Below are 19394 nucleotides of genomic sequence, written 5' to 3'. Positions count from 1 at the left end.
CAGGCAGATAATCTAAATGATAAATGATTTTGTGTTTTTGCACTTGGGCCATAAGCTCAATATTAAAAAGTTCGTTTGTTTAGAAATTATTTTATATCCTTAAACCATGTTAAATTATATTAGATTAGAGGAAAGTCATTTAGACATCATTCTTAAGGTGTTTTTGTCCTGTTACCGCTCCGCAAAAAAACCTCTTCCTTTAATCCGCGCCCCACATACACATTTTTGCAGCACCTGCCCCGAGGTCCTAATATAAATTGAATTAATTACATTTAGTGCTTAAAATTTACTTAAAATTTATTTAAAACGTGCTGAACAGTGCGGCCGTTTATTCCCAAAGTACAAACACTATGGTTGTTTGCGTGTGTCGGGCCATACTCCACTATTCTTTAGGGTTTTTTGTTGCATGCATGAGAATAACTATTACAATTTTCTTAACTATTTATTAATTTGCTCCAGCGTCTTCTGGATTGATTACACGTTGTGTTTTCGTTGTTTGCCGCGCCACTTAGACGGAAATGGAAATGAATGTTTATCGAATTCTATTGCACAGGCTTATCATCGTCATCGAGGGAAAAATTATCGCGAAACAAATCGATATCGTTATATCGCCCAGCACTATGCAGGCCCATTAAAATCTTCACCAGGAGAAGCCCTTTTGTACACAGTGAGTGTTCTATGGTAACAAGTGTTGCAGAGACAGAGGGCTATCAGGGTCTAAGAGACACTGTGCAGACGCTGAATCCACACCTCGAGTGCCTCTGATCTTGCTAGACTAAAGACGGCTCCTAATAGAGCACGCTCTCCATTCGCTTCCTCAAAGCCACTGAAATGTCCTCTTTTGAAATGGGACCTCATAAGTCTGTGCAGAGCAACTGAAGACTTAATGAGCACTTTAACAAACGAGCATGACGTCTTCTCATCCAACTCTGGGCTTAACTCTCTAACCCCACTTCAGCGGTAAGAGAGTTTGCTTCAGCACCCTGAGAGCATGCGGTTACAGAGGCCTGTGGCCTTAGCGATTAAATACCGCAGAGGGATGCAACAACGAGCACAGTGGCTGTTTTTCCACTGTAGGGTTGAACAGTTCTGAGCACGGATGGAGGCATGGCCTCCAAACATACTTTGGGGCCACAGAAATGTTTGGTGAGTTGCTACATGATGTTGGGATGTGCTGACTGGCTAGCTGGGCCTTGCTAACCCTGTGATAGGCTGGTGGCTGAAATGCTGAGGTCGTAAAGCAATGGTGAACGAGTAGTTTACTAATAACAAGTGTGCTAATGTCATGGTAGTGATGTGAAATGAGGCCGGAAGCAATGTTAGCATGCTAACTTGCTATCTCTGCAAAAACAGGTCAGAAATAATGTGAAACTAGACACATGCACCAACAGCAACCCAACTGCCTCATAATTATTGAGACACCATGCACATCCTGATCATGATTTATCAACACTTGCTAACCAGCTAATGGAAAATAATCTGTAACCAGTTTAATGGGTCTGTGCAGAACAGCATACAACATAGCCTAGGTAACCATTTGGCCTTGTTTACTGTGTCCTGATGAGAATCCTTACCAGCAACAATTTTATGTAATTTATTATTATTTAGCAATCGGTAGGAAGTTTGATGAACCAAAGTATCCATCCTCATATTCCACCCAACAAAAAAAATTATGCCAAGCTACTGCAGGTAAATCTTGACCCACGTCAAACGTCTTTTTCTTCATATCCTTCAGCCCCAGTGAAAACCATCACAACAGCCCAATGTTACCGAGCTGTACATAAGCTTTAAAAGAGGTCAATAGCACAAGGACACAGCAAACATTTGCTGACACGGAGATCACCCCAAAGAAAGCAGCATTCTTCAAAAAGACAAGAAGGAAAAAAAAATCAGCATTCTTTGCGAAAATAGGAGGTGGAAAAAAACACAGCACAGGTGCAACTACAGGTGCACCCAGCTACATTGTGTTGAGCACAATGTGTTTGCACAAGTCGACCTTGTAGCACAGAGGAGATTTGTCAACGAGGAGATGACAACTGCTGACAAAGGTGGAGCATAACTCCTCATAAAGTGTCTTAATGTTTGGAAATTTTGCGTTCCGGGGGCATTCGGCCGAGACACTTCAGAATTAACCTGAGGCTGTTCTCTAGCTGGATTTAACCTCATCTATTTAATATGTGTAGCCTTAATGCTTTGCTCAATCTGGAGCTCTTTTCCAGACAGCGAAACGTGCTCCGGTTTATGTAGCCTGTGTTCAACTGCAGTCTGCAGTTTCATACATTTACCGACGACACATGGAGAAAATGCTCCAAACACTGCAGTACACATTTTTCACATACATTAGTGGACCTTCTAAGACTGTTTTTAATGAACAGAATTTATTGAAATACAATAATCATTAGCACAGTGATGCTGGTTTTATGTTAGTTTATGTTAGTAGACACAACCTCTTTAAAAACGTTGTTTAGATTTTACTAATATTTCTAAACTATATTTGATCTATATTTACTACACCCCTAAAAAAAAAAAAAACTGAAATAACCCAAGAAATATCTGCCCTTTTTAGGCAATTTCTATATTCTACAAATCTAAAATGTAAAATCTAAAAAAACTCTATTTGTGGATTCCCAGTTTTAAAACAACCCCTCCATCCAGGACTGTCTTTGGGAAACACTGTATTAAAACATACTATAATAATAATAATATTTTCAAATATATTTATGTATTATATATATAGAAAAAATACATAATATTTTAATGTAACTATTAGATACTTGAAAATGCTCACACTTAATGAATTCACCTTTATACACCATGAAATATATCTCCTTATTTATACTCTTCTCACAAATGGAACAACTGTCTCTCCCAATGGCATGCACAAAATAAAAAAAGGACAATGTAAAACTTTTAAAACAATGAAACGGTCTCTGATTAACTAAATCAACTCAAACGTGTGTATTAAAAGGTTTTGGAGAGGTGCGTGTTTATTTGACCTATCAAAGAGTTTAATGTGATCACTATGATCTCTGCTAATGCATTTGTAAACACTTGTAAAATGTTGTTTTTAATGCAAATATTTTCCTACTACACATAAGAGGCCCAGAGGGGTGCTTTATACACTGATATGTTTGCATTATTTAACAGGACAGTACATTTGAACTTCCATAGTTTATATCACCTTTAAAGGTGATTCACACAATAAAATCAAGAGGGACAAATACATTGAGAGCATAAAAGCATGCACTGAATTATTAAATATTATTCAAAATATTAAGAACAAAACAAAAGTTAGCTGTATTTATTATTTTAAGTGCAGTGTAAAATATGTTTTATACAGTCGTTTTATACAGTCTTTTAACGTAAATCGTATACATTTATATTAATACTACACACAATCATATATACTATATACATTAATAACAAACTTATGTGTTCAATGATCTGCCTTAATTATTTTATATACTCAGAAAGCACTGTACTAAATGTTAGGTAGGACCTGCTCCTGCATTAAGAACAGCCTTAATTTTTCATAGCACTGATTTATAAATATATTGGAGACACCTGCTGTTGATGGAAAAATTGGCTACTGACTCATATCTGAATGGTTTTCTCCACTGCATTGCTGCCACATTATTCCTAATGAATTGTTTTGTCAGTAGACTGCAATAATCTTGTAGTTTTCATTTTTTATTAATAATTTGTTCCGTTCTTCATTTGCGCAGAAAGCTGCTTTATTAGCTAAATATTCTGTACTTCTTTAGAAACACATTTAATTGATGTTTAATACAATTTCAGGTGACAATACACTAAAAATAGTTTAAAAATTAAAAAAAATCTCACTGGGGGAAAAGGGGAGTGCATGCATGATTTCAAATCATAAAATAAAATCATCTTGCTTTAATTACACAGTCAGTTCTGTTTAGTTTACGATTACACCTTAAATCTCTTGGGGAATATTGTGTTCAGTTTAAAGATGGGAAAAGTTGGTGGAAGAACCTCGAGACTGGACTTGATTGGTGCTGATTCTGAGACATGTAACTAAGCATTAGAGAAAAAAAAGTTGAATTTGACTGTGCTTTTGCTTGTACCAAAGTCCTTCTGGGTTCATATCTACACACTAGTCTCTGTGAACGCACTTTGTAGGCCATTAGGAGGGTGACCAAAGTGAAAGCGACTGACCAAGGACTCCTGCCTGGTGCCCCAGAGTGGCAGAGTGCAGAGAGACTATTCCATATGAACATCTGCACTGGTCATTAGGTGCAGAGTTGGCCTCAATCTTTCAGCTAGCCTCAGAGAAACCGGGTGGAGAGCCCATGACAAACTGCAGTAGGCTGCACTGCACCGGTCCCTGTGGAGAGCCCACGCTAACCTTTCACTGACGACACTACTGCACTATCCTACCACTGTATCATCAGCGAACAATTAATGAGCTGACGTGAATTATCATAAAGCCATTAATTCATCCAGGACACAAATGGGTGCCTTGAAACTTTTAGACTGAGTTTACGGACTCTTGCGTGACCTTTTCGCAAGCATGTCAAGCCAGATGATAAACCGAGTGACTGAAAGAGCAACATGCTTATGCACACCTGCAGCACATCTAAAATATTCAATAAAATAGCTGATTGGACAAAGTTATTTGTGCACAACAAAAGAAAAAAAAAAAACTAAAAACAATTCGTCTCTGTCTTTTTAGGTCATTACTCATTGGGCCCCTGACCCAAATGTAAAGTTTTAGGGGCCCTTCAAGGATGAATTTAGAGCATGAAATTACACCTGAGCTGGCAACACTGACTGACCTTCTGCAACCTCTCTGACATTTTTTACGGCAAGCAGCTGACAACTGTCACATATCTATTCATATAAGCATCAGCCATGTCGGTAGTGTTGGAATGGTGGTCAGGAAAAACAAGTTGAGCATTATCAAAAATATGTTAAATATATTCAAATCAATTTACCTCAAATCCAAACTTCTTCCAGATAAGGCAAATGTGTCACACTTTGTTGATCTTTTGTATGACAGACAACACACACAGCAGGAACGCAAATCCTGCACCGGCCGCGATATGGCAGATGCAAATATGAAAAAAGTCAAAGATACATTTTCACGGTTCATTTCCATGAGTTTATACAAGACAAGGTGGATGTGGTCCACAAAGTTGCTCCTGAATGAGTGAGGGAGACTAGAAGTTATTACAACTAAACCATGCTTTACATGTTGGTTATCTTTCACCGATAGCCTGCTTTCCAAAACGGTAATAAATCCAGTCATGTTGACGGCTTCTGTGAGTTGGCTTGCATTTACAATCTTAGTAAAACCACTGTAGAGGAAAATTGAAGTTGGATTAAAAAAAAATGAATGAATAGATAGATAAATAAATAAGTGGTCTCCCTGTGCTGTCTTTAAAATGGATGCCTGAAATTTACAGTTTTCCATTAACTGATGCCTAACAGCTTTTCCCCCCTGCTTGCATCCTGGCCTTGGCGGATGGCTTCTCTGTCTGTGGCTACTCTCTGTAGGCTGCGACACAGTTTATTTCTGCCACCTTCCCAACTTAAATGTGTCCGTCTCTTTTTTGTCTGGGCCTTTTAACGTTATCGCACCGTGCTCTGTGAAATGCAACCACATCAGCATAAACACTGCTATTGCTGTTATTACCTTTATCAATAATGGAGACGTCAACACAGTATCAAAAGAATCATTTGGCGATAGCACGACCCAATACCGTAGACCCACATTTGGAGTGCAATACATGAAATCGAGCTGGGTGTGATAACACCTTCTATCAATAATTACCTTCTCAATGCTGTGAATATGAATCCACTGATTTTCTCTCTCCCTAGTAACTGACAGTCGGAGACCAAACGCTTCCTGCCCCTCCCTGCTACTACAGAAAGACCAACTTACTATTTGATAATACAATAAACAGCGAGGGAGAAGAAGAAGATGGGTAGGGGAAAAAATGAAATTTTGTCCCTTTTTTAATTTGTTTTTGTGTGCGTCGTGATAGGGATTATTATTTCTCAGCTGGTGGGATCACATTGCTCTTGGTCGCTCATGGTTGTAGACCCCTGAAGAATTCTATTAACCCTGGTTATGTCAGCCTTAATAACATGCCACACTGCTAAACAGGACTGGATTGATTCTGTGTGGACTGAGGGGGGCACGAGGGGAGGGGGGGTGGCTGTGTATAATAAATCCAAGCATAATTCACTTTTAAATAGAATGCTGAAATAGAGCACAGAACAAAGAGCGAGAGGGGGATTAAGTCTCCCTCTTATCTCTGTGTCCAATGGCAGTGCTAACTTAAGAAAATAAATAAGGGAACGATCGGATCGAGGCGCGTGAGTCGAGAGGTAGTGCTTTGTAAGAGTGGCCCATTGATTGTCTCGTCGATGGAGACTGCTTTTCTTTTGTGGTGCTGCAAATGCGATGTGAGGAGCCGGGCCTCGGCCATGTTTGCCATTCATTAAGCACCGGCCAGGAGATGCCAGGAGGATGGGCCACTTGCGTGATAGCCACAATCAAATCAATTCAGTCACCTTGAACTTTGATGATGGTGAAGAATGAAAGAAGTGAGTGGTGCCTACAGCTTTACACGCACTGCAAACACTGACAGACTCAGAATTTAAAAACACTCAGAAAGGCAATTACTCAATGGAAAATAGAAAGAAGCTTGTCTAGGGAGTAAATGTTTAATTACACACTTTTAACATAAACTGCGTATGCCAAAATGCATTATCAGAACAATAACAAAAAGCAGCCAGCTTCCACAACTCTGTATTATTGTATTTTTTTCTTTTCCTGCTGCTGTTTTAATCCAAAATGTACAGCACATACTGGGAAAGGGAATATTTTACTGTATTTGTGATATAGTAAATATCAAAACAACAAATACTTTGGATGCCAGCTTTTATGCTTGCTGTTAGGGGTGGATGATATGGCCCTAAAATACTATCACAATATTTTATACTGTTTTTGTGATGACGATACTTTTGGTGATAAGACAGAACATTGAATAAAAAAAATCTATAGTATACTACTGCAAAATTAAACTTAATTATTGCGAACGATATGATATGGCACACCCCTAACTGAGATATTAAAAAATACAAGAATTCTATCAGATTTGTAACAGAAGATGCAAAATGCCATAATACTAATAATGCACTACATACATCTCCATATATCCAGGATTAAAGTAAAATAAATGATACTGGACAGATATAATCTGTCTCTAGTAGATATATAATAGAAAATGAGAACAGTGTGAATTTTTGTTTTGCTAAAAACAGCAAAAAAAAGTAGTACCCTGATGTGATAATTAGGAGTGGGTGATATGGCACGATATTTCAGGGTATAATATTGTTCACAATATAAAAAAATGTTGGCGATATTATTGCATACGATACTAAAATATAAAAAGATTTAGATTCGTTATACAGAGCCTATAAACAGTCGGCGTATAGCAAGTGCATGTATAACATGCAAGTAGGTGACTGGATGACAACTTTTAAGTTTACTGTATTTTATTACACATATGTAGTTGATGTTTTACATTCTTAAACAGTTTTTTTATCATTTCAAGTCTTTGTTTAATATAATATCACTACTTGCTGGTGCATTTTATTTCAAACCACTGGCAAAAACAAAACACAATATTAAGACACATTTTGCATTTCATGAAAAAAAGTAATGTAATATTAATTTTTTGTCATATTGCCTTTCCTTAATGCATGTTTGTGTGTGTGTGCGTGTTTGTGCACACGTGTGTGCTGTCCTGACTGAAGATGTGCTTTAGCAGGGTGCAGCCAATGAGGCTTGATGTAGGATGTTAATCTGAGCAGTCTCAGCTCTTTGGCAGCGTTTCCCTCTCGTCTCCCCAAAGTCTGCTCATGCGCGCCACACCTAATGGAGACCCTCATCCCTCCCACCCAAATTAAATGAACTGTGACTTTCCAAAGCTCCAAGCTCCTACTGTAGCTCCAACTGTTTTCACAATAGGCCTGCATCCCTACAGCGCCACGATGGGTTCGAGTATGCTCATGTGTGACACTGGTGAAAACAGACTGTGTTTCTGACATTAACAACAAACAGAGTTTACTAGAGCTGATCTCTGCACAGAAACCCTTTTACCTCCATGAATGTAAGCTGGTGAAAACGCTGCAGGAACTCAAACTGGAGACAAAACAGCCAGCAGCCTTTCACCATCATCTTACCACCATAACTATCAACATCATCAACACTACTGTCAGTTATAGCCTATAACTTAAATACAAGACTGTAGAATAAATTTCTAATAGCCATCTAATCGCCACACTATATAGTATATAGTTACAAATAAGACATATAAGCTGAATTTAATTCAATGTTACAACCTTTTTGCTGATTTATCCATGCCATGTGCCATATCTCATGATACACAAAAATATCGTCAACATTTTTGAATACTGTGAACGATATTATACCCTGAAATATTTTGCCACATCACCCATCCCTAATTATCACATCAGGGTACTACTTTTTTACAGTTTTTAGCAAAAGAAAAATTCACACTATTCTTATTTCCAATTATATATCTACTAGTGACAGATTATATCTGTCCATTATTATTTATTTTACTTTAATCCTGGATATATGGAGATATTTGGAGTGCATTACTAGTATCACAACATTCTGGATCATTGACTACTTTTATATATAGATATATATAATATATATATATATATATATATGAATATAACATTTTTGTATTTTTTAAATATCTTAGGGGAGTGCCATGTCATATTGTATGCAATTATAAAATGTATACAATTTACAAAATTAAATTTTCATTTTTGTGCAGTAGTATTTTCTTGAAATATTTTTTTAATTCAGTGTTTTGTAATATCGCCAAGAGTATTGTTATCGTGAAAAAATGCCATGAAATATCATGATATTATTTTAGGACCATATCGCCCACCCCTTATAGGAACATTATCACTATTCTCATTTTCCTTGACATTTTACCAGAGGCAGATGTGCTCAATATCCTTTTTTACACAGAGTGGAATAATATTATGACATGTTGGATCATTCACTTTTAATAACTTAGTTTTTTTTTGCATCACAATATATATATATATATATATATATAGCACAGAAGAGAAAAAAAAACAATTGCAATGTCACTTGTTTTAATGTTTTAATTTGTGCAGCCCTAATTTCTAACCATATTTTGAGTTAATCTGTATCAAAATTGTATTTAAAATATTTTACATCCAATTTTATTTAATACGAACCTCCGTTTTAAGACTATGGTCTGTTGTTTCTGTTTTACTATTACAATAATTAAGACTGATTACATGTAATTTTATTTTGAAATTGACCTTACATATAAAATAGGTATTCACTTAAAAGTTCAAAAGAGTTTATTTACATTAATTCTTATATGTGGGAACTGAGGCGGAAATGAGGAACAATGAGAAAATAGGCCAAGATTTGTTTTACTGGGCCACCTCAGTGTGCAGCTAAGCCAAACCGCACTAAAAAGTTTGGAAACAAATGAGCCCATGTCAGTCTGCTGCAGTCTGCTTTCCTACAATAGTGTGAAAAGCATAGTAAGGCTCACTGGACTGGACACGACATCCTCTTTCTATGAGAGGAAATTAGCAGGATCTGGGGTGGTCCAACACAGTGATTGGATCCAACAAGTGAATTCCTTCAAGCTAGAGCAGAAACACTGGCGTTTTATTGGCTCATAAAGTTCCCCCTTTTCTATACAGAGTACAGCATATGTAAAGGAAAGGGAAAAAAGCAAGAACCATTCCTGGAAGTAATCATGGCCTATTAGAAGGGTAAAATTTCACTGGGTATTTAAAGGAGGCCTTTTTTGAATGTGGCAAATGTAGCGTTTGATTTCAGGCATCAATCAGGACAAATCTAAAGGTTCATTTTAACTGTTCTTATAAACTGGAATTTCTTGTTTTCTTGTTTTCTTCTTGTCTTCTCTTTTAATCTCCTATATCCTGCAGGTCATTAATTCTCTTTTTTATATTTAAAACAAAAAATGATCTTGTCCACTTTTGAAAAGTGGCATGATAATTAACAATCCTTTTTTTTCCTCATCCCTACATTACTATTTATTAGGGGTGTGACTATATTAGCTGGCAACTAAACAATAAACCAATAGTCGTTACGCATATTTTTCTTGTTAACAAGTTTAGAACATACATAAAACATGGACTATATGCAAAAGTCAAAACTGTAACAGTGTTGAATATCGATTTCCTGCTATTGTTTACTGTAATAAATCCCTTAATCTTGATGCACAGCTAAAAAAAACACTCCACCTGACCACTAGATCACAGAAAGAAAAATATCAAACTAAATAAAAAAAATAAAAAGTCACCAATACGAAAAAGTAGTAACAAATAAAACTGATAAACTGATAAAACTGAACTAGATTTGTTAGATTTTATTTCTGCTATTTTGCACATCAGTGGATAAAAAAATTAAACAGCAAGGTAAACTTATTGAAAGAGTTATTTTTGAATAAGATATTCATTTTTGGTATTCACTGTTAGTTAGCAAAATACAAAAAAGACAACCTCAATATGAATTGAAAAGCTGCAAAAACACCTACATAAGAGGTAACTGAGAGATTCATAACCGAAACATTCGATGATAGAATATTGGATTATCATTTATTGCAGAACTACTATGAAGCATGATTGTGTAAAAAATAACATTTCCAAACACACAAAGTAAACATGTCTGTTTAACACACTGTGTTAAAAGTTCCACAATATGTTTTGTCTCAAGACAGAAAGATGAATTGATGAACACACTGGAAAAAAACACACTGGAAAATGTGTTAGCTTAGGCTACTGTCAGGGGTGGATGTGAGCTGTTTCCTATGTAGATGAAATGCTCTAGGACTCTTACCGGAGGTAGTCCCGCCGGCACAGAATGAGGTTGGCTTTGGTGTAGAGCGTGGAGCCCACCTCGCCCAGGCGGCAGTCGCAGCAGGCACACTTGAGGCAGTCCTCGTGCCAGTACTTGTCCAGGGCCTTCAGCAGGTAGCGGTCCTTGATCTTCCGGTTGCAGCCGGCACAGCCTTTTGGCTTCGTGTCCGGCTGGACGGAGAGCATTTGTATACCTGTAGTCATAAGAAAAGGGTACACACTATTAGAAAATAAGCGATAAAAAAAGAAAAAATTGACATATTTAAAATTTTACATTTATATGTGAAACATTTCCTTTCAGTCCTAAACAGTGTATGGTAGAATCAGTCAGCAATTAATGTTGTACAAATTACATATTTTTTCAGGACATAAGCTTCTGTTAATACTGTTAATTCCATTAATACTATAAAACTGACAAAAAATGTGAAATGCCATATATGCAAACCTTGGATTATAATTACAGATTCTCGCATCCAGTGAGAAGAAATTTGGCAAGTCAACAAGGACAAACATATTGCTACTAATCCACTTAAAAAAAAAGACAGCTAGCCACAGCTGCTAGCATCTCCCCTTCTCCTTCCCCTGCTCTTACTCTTTCTTCCCCCTCTCTATGGGAGGGGCCAGGAGAAGCTTGCCCCCAGAGCAGCCATTGTGTAGCCCCCATTTAGGCTCTGAAAGGGCTTTGTTGGGTAGAGAGGGAACAATGGAGGCTCATGCAGACGGCCTGTAATTAGTATTCTCCCTCCATACAGAGGAGAGTGAGCTCTACCCCACGCCTGCACTCCCGCTCCCCTTTTGTCCTGCCCCAATAAGTTTTTGTCCTCCATTACAAGTGTGTCTGATTCCCGCCTGTTGTGCTGACACCAGGACAGTATGCCGCGCTCGCCTTGCTTGCCTTGCACTGCCGAGAGAACTGTCACAGCCGCGGTGCTACACTGAATGTATATGTTGTGCGCTTCACTGTAGAGGTGCAGGCAGAAACAGGGGCAAACTTTAAGCGAGAGAGGAAGAGAGAGAAAGTTGTGGGAAGCCTTTGGAGCTGGGAGTGTGAGGCGCTTCTACTTTCTATATTGAAACAATGAACAACAGACAATGTACAGTTAGATTAAAACAATTGAGCTTTTAAGCAAATACATCTTTATTTACGTCTCTAAATGGTTTAAGGGACAGTCTAACAAATCTAATCTAATTTTCAATCTAATCTCATCTGTATCTGCTGGATCTGTAGCATATGGTCGATTAGCATGGACAATCACTTTGACACATTCCCCTGTGCTTAGTAAGAGAACAGAACAGAACACTTAACTCAAGACAGATGTCTAATGGAAGTCAATAGGCAGTTGCTTCTTCCCATTGTTTTTCCCAAATGACAGATGTACATTTTTTTCACAGAAGTGAACAGAAATGACTCTCCATGCCAACTGACTGTACACTACAGATTCGGCAAAAAGGGCGAGTGGGCTGAAAAATGTTTTAAAATTGTGAGATTTAGGCAAACACACCTCCGAAGCAAATCTATTTCAGGTACACAAGGTCCAACTATCACTTAGTAACAAACATGTAATCCTGTACAAGCCAGAGCAAAGCACCATGCTACAACCCGCTCCGCTCCAGAGCCGTTCTAAAGTTGCAGGAATTTGTAAGTTAAAGGGATGGCAAAAAAAGGAAGAAAGCCAAAAAAGAAAGTGGAAATGCACAGATGTGAATGTGCAAACCATCCAAAGGCCACAAACCCCTTTCAACACATTTGTCATCTGAATGCAAACAAAACGCTGCTTTGCTCAGAAGTTTTTTTTAAGGAGCTGATTAAAAGTGAAGCATTTGTATAAAAAGAAAGAAAGCAGAAAAGGACTGCCACTCTGTTTGCGGTAATGAGCGAAGCCATTGCATTTAAGCCGTTGAGCTTTTAATTGGCTGGATGGTGAGTGTGTGAGAGGAGCGCACGGCTGATCGCCTCTGCTATGTGAGCTTCCTCTTCAGCAGCACTCATCCGCACCAGCCCGGGGAACACAACACAGCCGCCGCCTCTCATTACCCAGCCAAAAAAGTTCCAGTTTTTACACTCCTCTTACTTCTGCCCGAGAACTAGTCTGAGATGACTGTCCCTTTCTGACACATGCATCTCCTATAGGCTATAGGCTGTGTCCAGAACCGCACAGTAACATGCTCATCAGCATGTCAGCAGTAATACTCCATAAGTCATGAGTACGTTCATTGGTACGATATGTTTACAAAGAAATGAAATAGCATAACTGTACGCTCCAATTTGAGCACATTTCTTAGAATAGGATTTTTACAAAAACGCTAAATAGAATGTCAAAACAGCAAAGACCCAATTATGCAGATTTATTAGAACAATATGTCTCAGAACTAGTTTGAGTCGACAGTCTTTTTCTGATGAATGCGTCTCTTATCCTGTGATTATTACTGAGATAATAAACAGTCTGTCGAAGTAGTACATCACAATGTGTGGTACATTCATTAGATCAGTGTGTACATTGTGATACTGAGTAGTACATCCGAAAGTACACGAACACTGGCGTGTATATTTGTATGTATGTCTAAATACTATTACAATATGTATCAAAACTAGAGTGAGTTAACATATGTTTTCTAATAAAGATAATAAGATAATTCATAGTCAGTAAAATAAACATCCTGTTCATAAGTACAATATATATCATCGCTGTCCAATGAAAATTAAACACTTCCATAACAGCAACTTTACAAGAGAGAGCAAAAACATTCAAACTTGTACAGTTTATTTCAGGTCATTTTAAAGTATTTCTATTGGTCTGTTCATTAAGAAATTTTGGCACAGTGTACGTGACAGTTTATTTGTGCAAATTATGTAGCAAACTAAAATCAACAAAAATGGAGATACTTGTTTTTCATTGAACAACAACAATATACAAAGTTACTAAGTAAGTAAGAACAATATGCCAACATATGAGTATATTAATTTGTAAACTATGCAGAATAATATAAGAAACATAAGAAAAGTATAACAAAGAAGTATGCTACAGTTATATGTAATATGCATATTGGAACAATACGTATCAGTATATTTCTGATGAATGAATAAATTAATAAATCTACGCTGCATCCAAAACTGCATGCTAGAAAAACTTAACAGTCTGTCAGTGTTGTACAACACCATGTATGTGGTGCTGTATTTTCATTATTCAGTACTTTCATTAGTACAATACATAACACCAATACTGAGTAATACATCAAAATAGAACATAATTTAAACATGTTAATTGGTACATTATGAATAGTACAATTCAGAATGGTACATCAAAACAGTACATCACCATTTGTAGTACAATACGTAGCAGATTAAGATGGCACATCACCATTTAAAGTAAAATCATTAGTACAACATGGCCACTACTATAATGAATAGTATGTCAGTGCAGTAAAAGTAATACATATTTGCTAGAAAAATACACCACCAATACGTGAATTAGTGCAATATAAACATATATGTGTGTGTGTGTGTGTATATTTAGACACTAAATGTCACTAGCACACTACATACACACTGAGCTTCAGCCTTTTCTCTTGTGTCCTACTAAAGCACCAGCATGTGTTTTGAAGGTTTTTAGGTTTTGAGCAAGCCTTAACAATTAGACGTAAAAAAGTAACAATTAGATAGTTTGCCTTACATGACATTCCATGACATCCCGTGATGTCACTATTCTATTACGCATTTACACATATCGATGCCAATGTAAAACCGATAAATTGTGCAGTCCTAAGTTGAACAATATAATATGTGTACTTTAATATTGTATTGATTTTGGATGCAGACTCTATTATTTTGGTGCGCTGCCTTCAGAAAGCCAGTCTGTGTGTCTTTGTGTGGATTAATTTCTTTAAGTATTATTTATTATTTTTTCTCGGTTTTCCCAGACAAACACACCACAAATCAGTCTAAAGAGCACTGTCCTAACCTACAACTGTCTTTACATATATATAACTATTATTTATTTTTTTATGCCTGTATTTCAGCACGAACAGTTCACCCAGACGAGATCTCTTACTGTCTGTGCTCTTCCCCAGTCTTTCCAATTATGTCCTACTGAAACACCAGCATGTGTTGTGAATGTTTTTAGGGGTTTGTTTAAGCATGTCTTGGGCAAAAAGCAACGAATATATGTTTGCCTTACATGACATTCAACGCAACATGTCCTGAGATGTGACTATTTTATTATGAATCTGCCAATTGCGATGCCAATGCAAAAACAATGCCTTGAACAGTACATGGAACAGTATAATATGTGTACTTTACTTTAGTATTGGTTTTAGATGCAGAACCTGTTCTTTTAGTGCTCTGCATTACAGATGGCCAGTCTGGGAGTTTTTTCTCAAACTAGTTTTCCCAGACATCACAACACAAACCAGTCTAAGGAGCACTGTCCTAACCTGCAACTGTTCGTACATATATCTAACTATTATTATTTTTTTTATGCCTGTATTTAAGCACAAACTCTTCACCTAGACGAGATCCCTGAAGCACCAGCATGTGTTGTGAAGGTTCTTATGGGTTTGTTTGAGCATGTCTGTTGTTTGGGCAAAAAGTAAGAAATAGATGTTTGCCTTACATGACATTACATTTCTCGCGATGTCAATGCAAAAACGATATATTGTGCAGTCCTGCGGTATAATCTTTGTACTGTACTGTAGTATTGGTTTCTGATGCAGACCCTATTCTTTTAGTGCTCTGCCTCCAGATGGCCAGTCTGGGAGTTTGTGTGTGGACTGATTTCTCAAATTATTATCATTTCTTTTCTGGGATTTCCCAGAAAACACAACACCAAAAACCAATATAAAACACACTGTCCTATCTTGTGACTGTCCTTACATGTATCTATCTATTATTATTATTATCTTTATGCCTTTATGTCTATATTTTAGCACTAACAGTTCACACAGATGAGGTCCCTCACTGTCTGTGCTCATCCCCAATTTTTCCTCTCATGCTCTGCTTGAAGCACCGCGTGCGTTTTTTGAACGGTTTTAAGGGTTCGAGCGAGACTTGGGTAAAAAGTACCAATTTGCCCCCCTTTCCTCCTCATCCCCGTCCCTCCTCCGTTCAAGCGCGTCACAGCTGCGCGAGCCGGAGATGCTGACATTTCACCCGCTTATCACTTTAATTACGGTTGCCATGGCAGCGCGGTGCTTGGAAAAGGCCAATAAGATCTGCTACAGAGGAGGCAATTTTCGAAGCGGCTCGCGACGCGAACGGAGCCCGACCGTTAAACTCAGGGAGCGTTAAACGCGTTTCAAATCAGCTCGCGAGCGAAAACGAGAAACGAAAACGAGAAACGTTAAGCGTTAAGACACACTAAAAAACGTAAACACACACAAACACAGGAGGAAAATGCGATTCGGAAGAGTGTGAGACGTATAATTACAGCACGTTTTTGGTGAAAAGAAAACACACGACACACAAGACAAAATCTCACGATAAATAAAAAGAGGAAAATCAATGGAGAAAGGAAACGTACGGAGACGCCAACGAAACTATAACGTTACAGCACAGAAACGGCTGTCTCGCGGATATAACGGTCACAACCGGTAAGAGAACAATAAATCTACCTGAAAAAGGAGAGAGTGAAGCTCTTACCGAAACTTTTCTCCCTTTTCTGCATTGGTCGACCCGCTTCAGCTCGTCCAAAAACACCGCCACCACACACACCATGCAACAAGAGGAGGTGCGAGCCCAGGCTTCCCCCCCGGTCTTCGTAAAGTGAGCAGCCGCGTGCGCTCTCTCTCTCTCTCTTTCTCTCTCTCTCTCTCTCTCTCACTCACGCACACTCTCTCTCTTACTCACACACACTCTCTCTCTCTCCCTCTCTCTCTCTCTGAGGGCGGTTCGCTTTTGTTAGAAGTAGCTTTAGCTAACAAATCCAGCGTCGCCTCACTTCCCTCAGAGAAGAAAGAGGGAGAAACGAGGAAAACACCAATCAACGGAGCCCAGCCGGACCTCCGCCGCTGCTGCTGAGGGTAGAGCCACGGAGAAGAGAGAAGGAGAGACAGAACGAGAGAAATAGATGGAGAGAAAGAGGGAGAGATAGACTCGCGCCACACGCTGATATAGCTAGCCCTAACTAACTAACACCGCGCGTCTCGTCACGAGCAGAGCTCGACTATGAAATTAGATCCAGCAGCAGCAGAAGCGCAGCAGCCGCGCGCGGAGTGACGGCGAGCAAAATGACAGCGGACCACAAAGGCGTACACGCTCAGGCAAACCCCTCCGCGGCGCCCTCACACTATAATCCTGCCGCCGCTTCACTCACACACAAAACAAACAGGGGGACCGAGCGGAGCAGCAGCCGCTGCAGCACCACCACCAGAAGCAGCAGCTCGTGTGTTTCGTGTGTTTATGCTGGTTTATAGTGAGGAGATGATGATGATAATCATGATGATAATGATTGTCTTGATGACTTTTTACTCGTTTTTATTTTTTGAACGACAACAGTATAGGCTACAAAGCGTTTGGTTGAAATAAATAACGTGGGATACTGATAATAATAAAAAGTAACAACAAAACCATCACATACTAAAACCGATCTACGTCCATACACACGTAATTACGAAAACATTACATTATTTTATATATGCCTTTATAAAAGAAAATTTCAGCTTTCAGCTATTTATCTACTCCAAAATAGTGCTGATGTTTGTAACAGATAAAATATTACAGATACAAACATTTTCTAAATGCCGGTGTTTTATGCATCTGGCATCTAGCTGCTGTTTTGTTGTCCAATAAAAGAAATAGTCATTTAAAAAGTCCCTTAATAAAGACATAAAAAAAGAAAATGTTAAAGAAAAGTGGAAAAGTAAACACATTAACAACTCTGTTTAAGCACATATAATCTATATAAAAACACAAGAAACTTCTAGAAAATAATGCTATAACTCTTTTTTAAAAACAGACATACTGACATGCGTTAAAACATGCTGAAAACGTTGCAAAATGTATGTATGTATGTATGTATAAATGTAACTTAAACCTAAGTCTGAAAGGTTCTGCCTTTTGTTTTTGTTCCTAATAGTTCCTATATAAGATACTACTAATAAAACCTAATGAAGCCTATTAGCTCTACAAGCACATTCACAAGAAGGTGTTAAAAATGTGACTTTTCTTAGCTAAAACTAAAGCCTAAAGTGAACCAAAGTCTTGTCCTCCGCCGACCACCCCCCGCTGCCCCCCACTCACCTTCTTGACCAAGTTGAGCAGAAGGTTCACTCCGGGCTCGATCTCACTCCCCCCAACTCTCTGATCTTTCCGAGCAGAAAAACAACACTGATAAAGTTCACGAGACCCACATGGCGCCGCGGCGGCCGGACGACTGCGAATCTTCAGGTGTAAAACAGCGAGGTCCACATGGATGGAGGTACAACCCGCGACTCGGACACGCAGCTACAGGTGTTCTTCTCGCGCGAGCCCTCATAGACACACACACGCGCACACAAGCTGGACTAGACACGGAGCAGCGCACCGGTGCACGCGCAGCCGCGAGTCGCGAGCTTCTTTTACGCACTGCGTTACTGAGTGACTACTGTAAACCAGCAAAAAGAGAGACGTTTTACACGGCGAGGAAAAGGTCGTTCACTTATAACTGATAGTCGGAGTCGCGTGCGTGTGTGCGTGCGTGCGTGTGAGCTTGCGTGAGTGAGGGAGCGCGCGCGCGTGCTAGCGAGCGAGCGTGCGTCCGTCTGTCTCTACACCACTCTCGCGCGCGCTCTCTCTTCGCTCTCTGGCGCGCGTGCGGTGGATGTCGAGACGCGCGCATGTATATAAACGGCTCTGCTAGTCAGTCTACTCTGCCTAAACAGGTTTTTGTTTACTATCTTGCTATCTATCTCTTCACCTTTCTCGCTTTTTACTCTCTCTTTCAGTCTGCAACTAATTCAAGCTCTGTAAAAAGTGTGCACGTGCCATCCAGGACCACAACACACTTTCTAAATAAAAGGTGCTTTAACAGGCTTTTTTTTCATCAAAGTGCAAATGTACCCTTAAAGGTACAGCATGATCCTTTAAGCCCAACAATGTCCCCTAAAACTAGGGTAAAACAATTGTGTAAATATAGTACTGAAGAGTATTTTTTCTGAGAGTGCACTCTGATAGAGACTATAATATGAAGTTTTATATAGGCTACATATAGTCAGAATGGTACCTGAGTCATGTTAAATGTCAAAGGCCTTCTTTTTTAACGACATTCCAAAAATTGTATCAACTTTGCAGGCCAAGGTCCGACTACTAACTTACTAACTGCCTGGACAGAATAGAACAATTAGTTTTCTTGCACTCTAAGAGGTAATTTGTCCATTTTACGTATATTGTTTCAGGAATTTTAATTTTAACACATTCCTAAGACAGTGTCTAATTTGCAACACATAGATTATTTGTAATGTTTATTTACCTT

General features: G+C 38.6%; 1 protein-coding gene across 4 annotated transcripts in view; it reads right to left on the bottom strand.

The window, feature by feature from the left end:
* Window positions 1-19394, bottom strand: part of lmo3 (LIM domain only 3) — a 56294-nt gene that overhangs the window by 34613 nt on the left and 2287 nt on the right. Inside the window, exons 1-2 of one of the 4 annotated variants that reach the window (XM_007259753.4) lie at window positions 18185-18634; window positions 10931-11144 (exon numbers count right to left, since the gene is read on the bottom strand). In XM_007259753.4, the coding sequence (XP_007259815.1) occupies window positions 10931-11136 (206 nt within the window). In that variant the 5' untranslated portion in view covers window positions 11137-11144; window positions 18185-18634. Of the gene's footprint in view, window positions 1-10930; window positions 11145-16557; window positions 17152-18184; window positions 18635-19394 lie in introns of those variants that run through there. The other 3 variants (XM_049473321.1, XM_007259755.4, XM_007259754.4) reach the window with 3 other exon arrangements.

This window comes from Astyanax mexicanus, chromosome 2 (genome assembly GCF_023375975.1).
Source record: "Astyanax mexicanus isolate ESR-SI-001 chromosome 2, AstMex3_surface, whole genome shotgun sequence".
Classification (NCBI taxonomy): domain Eukaryota; kingdom Metazoa; phylum Chordata; class Actinopteri; order Characiformes; family Acestrorhamphidae; genus Astyanax; species Astyanax mexicanus.
The sequence above is the reverse complement of the archived record's forward strand: the minus strand, read 5'-3'. Positions and strand labels throughout refer to the sequence as shown.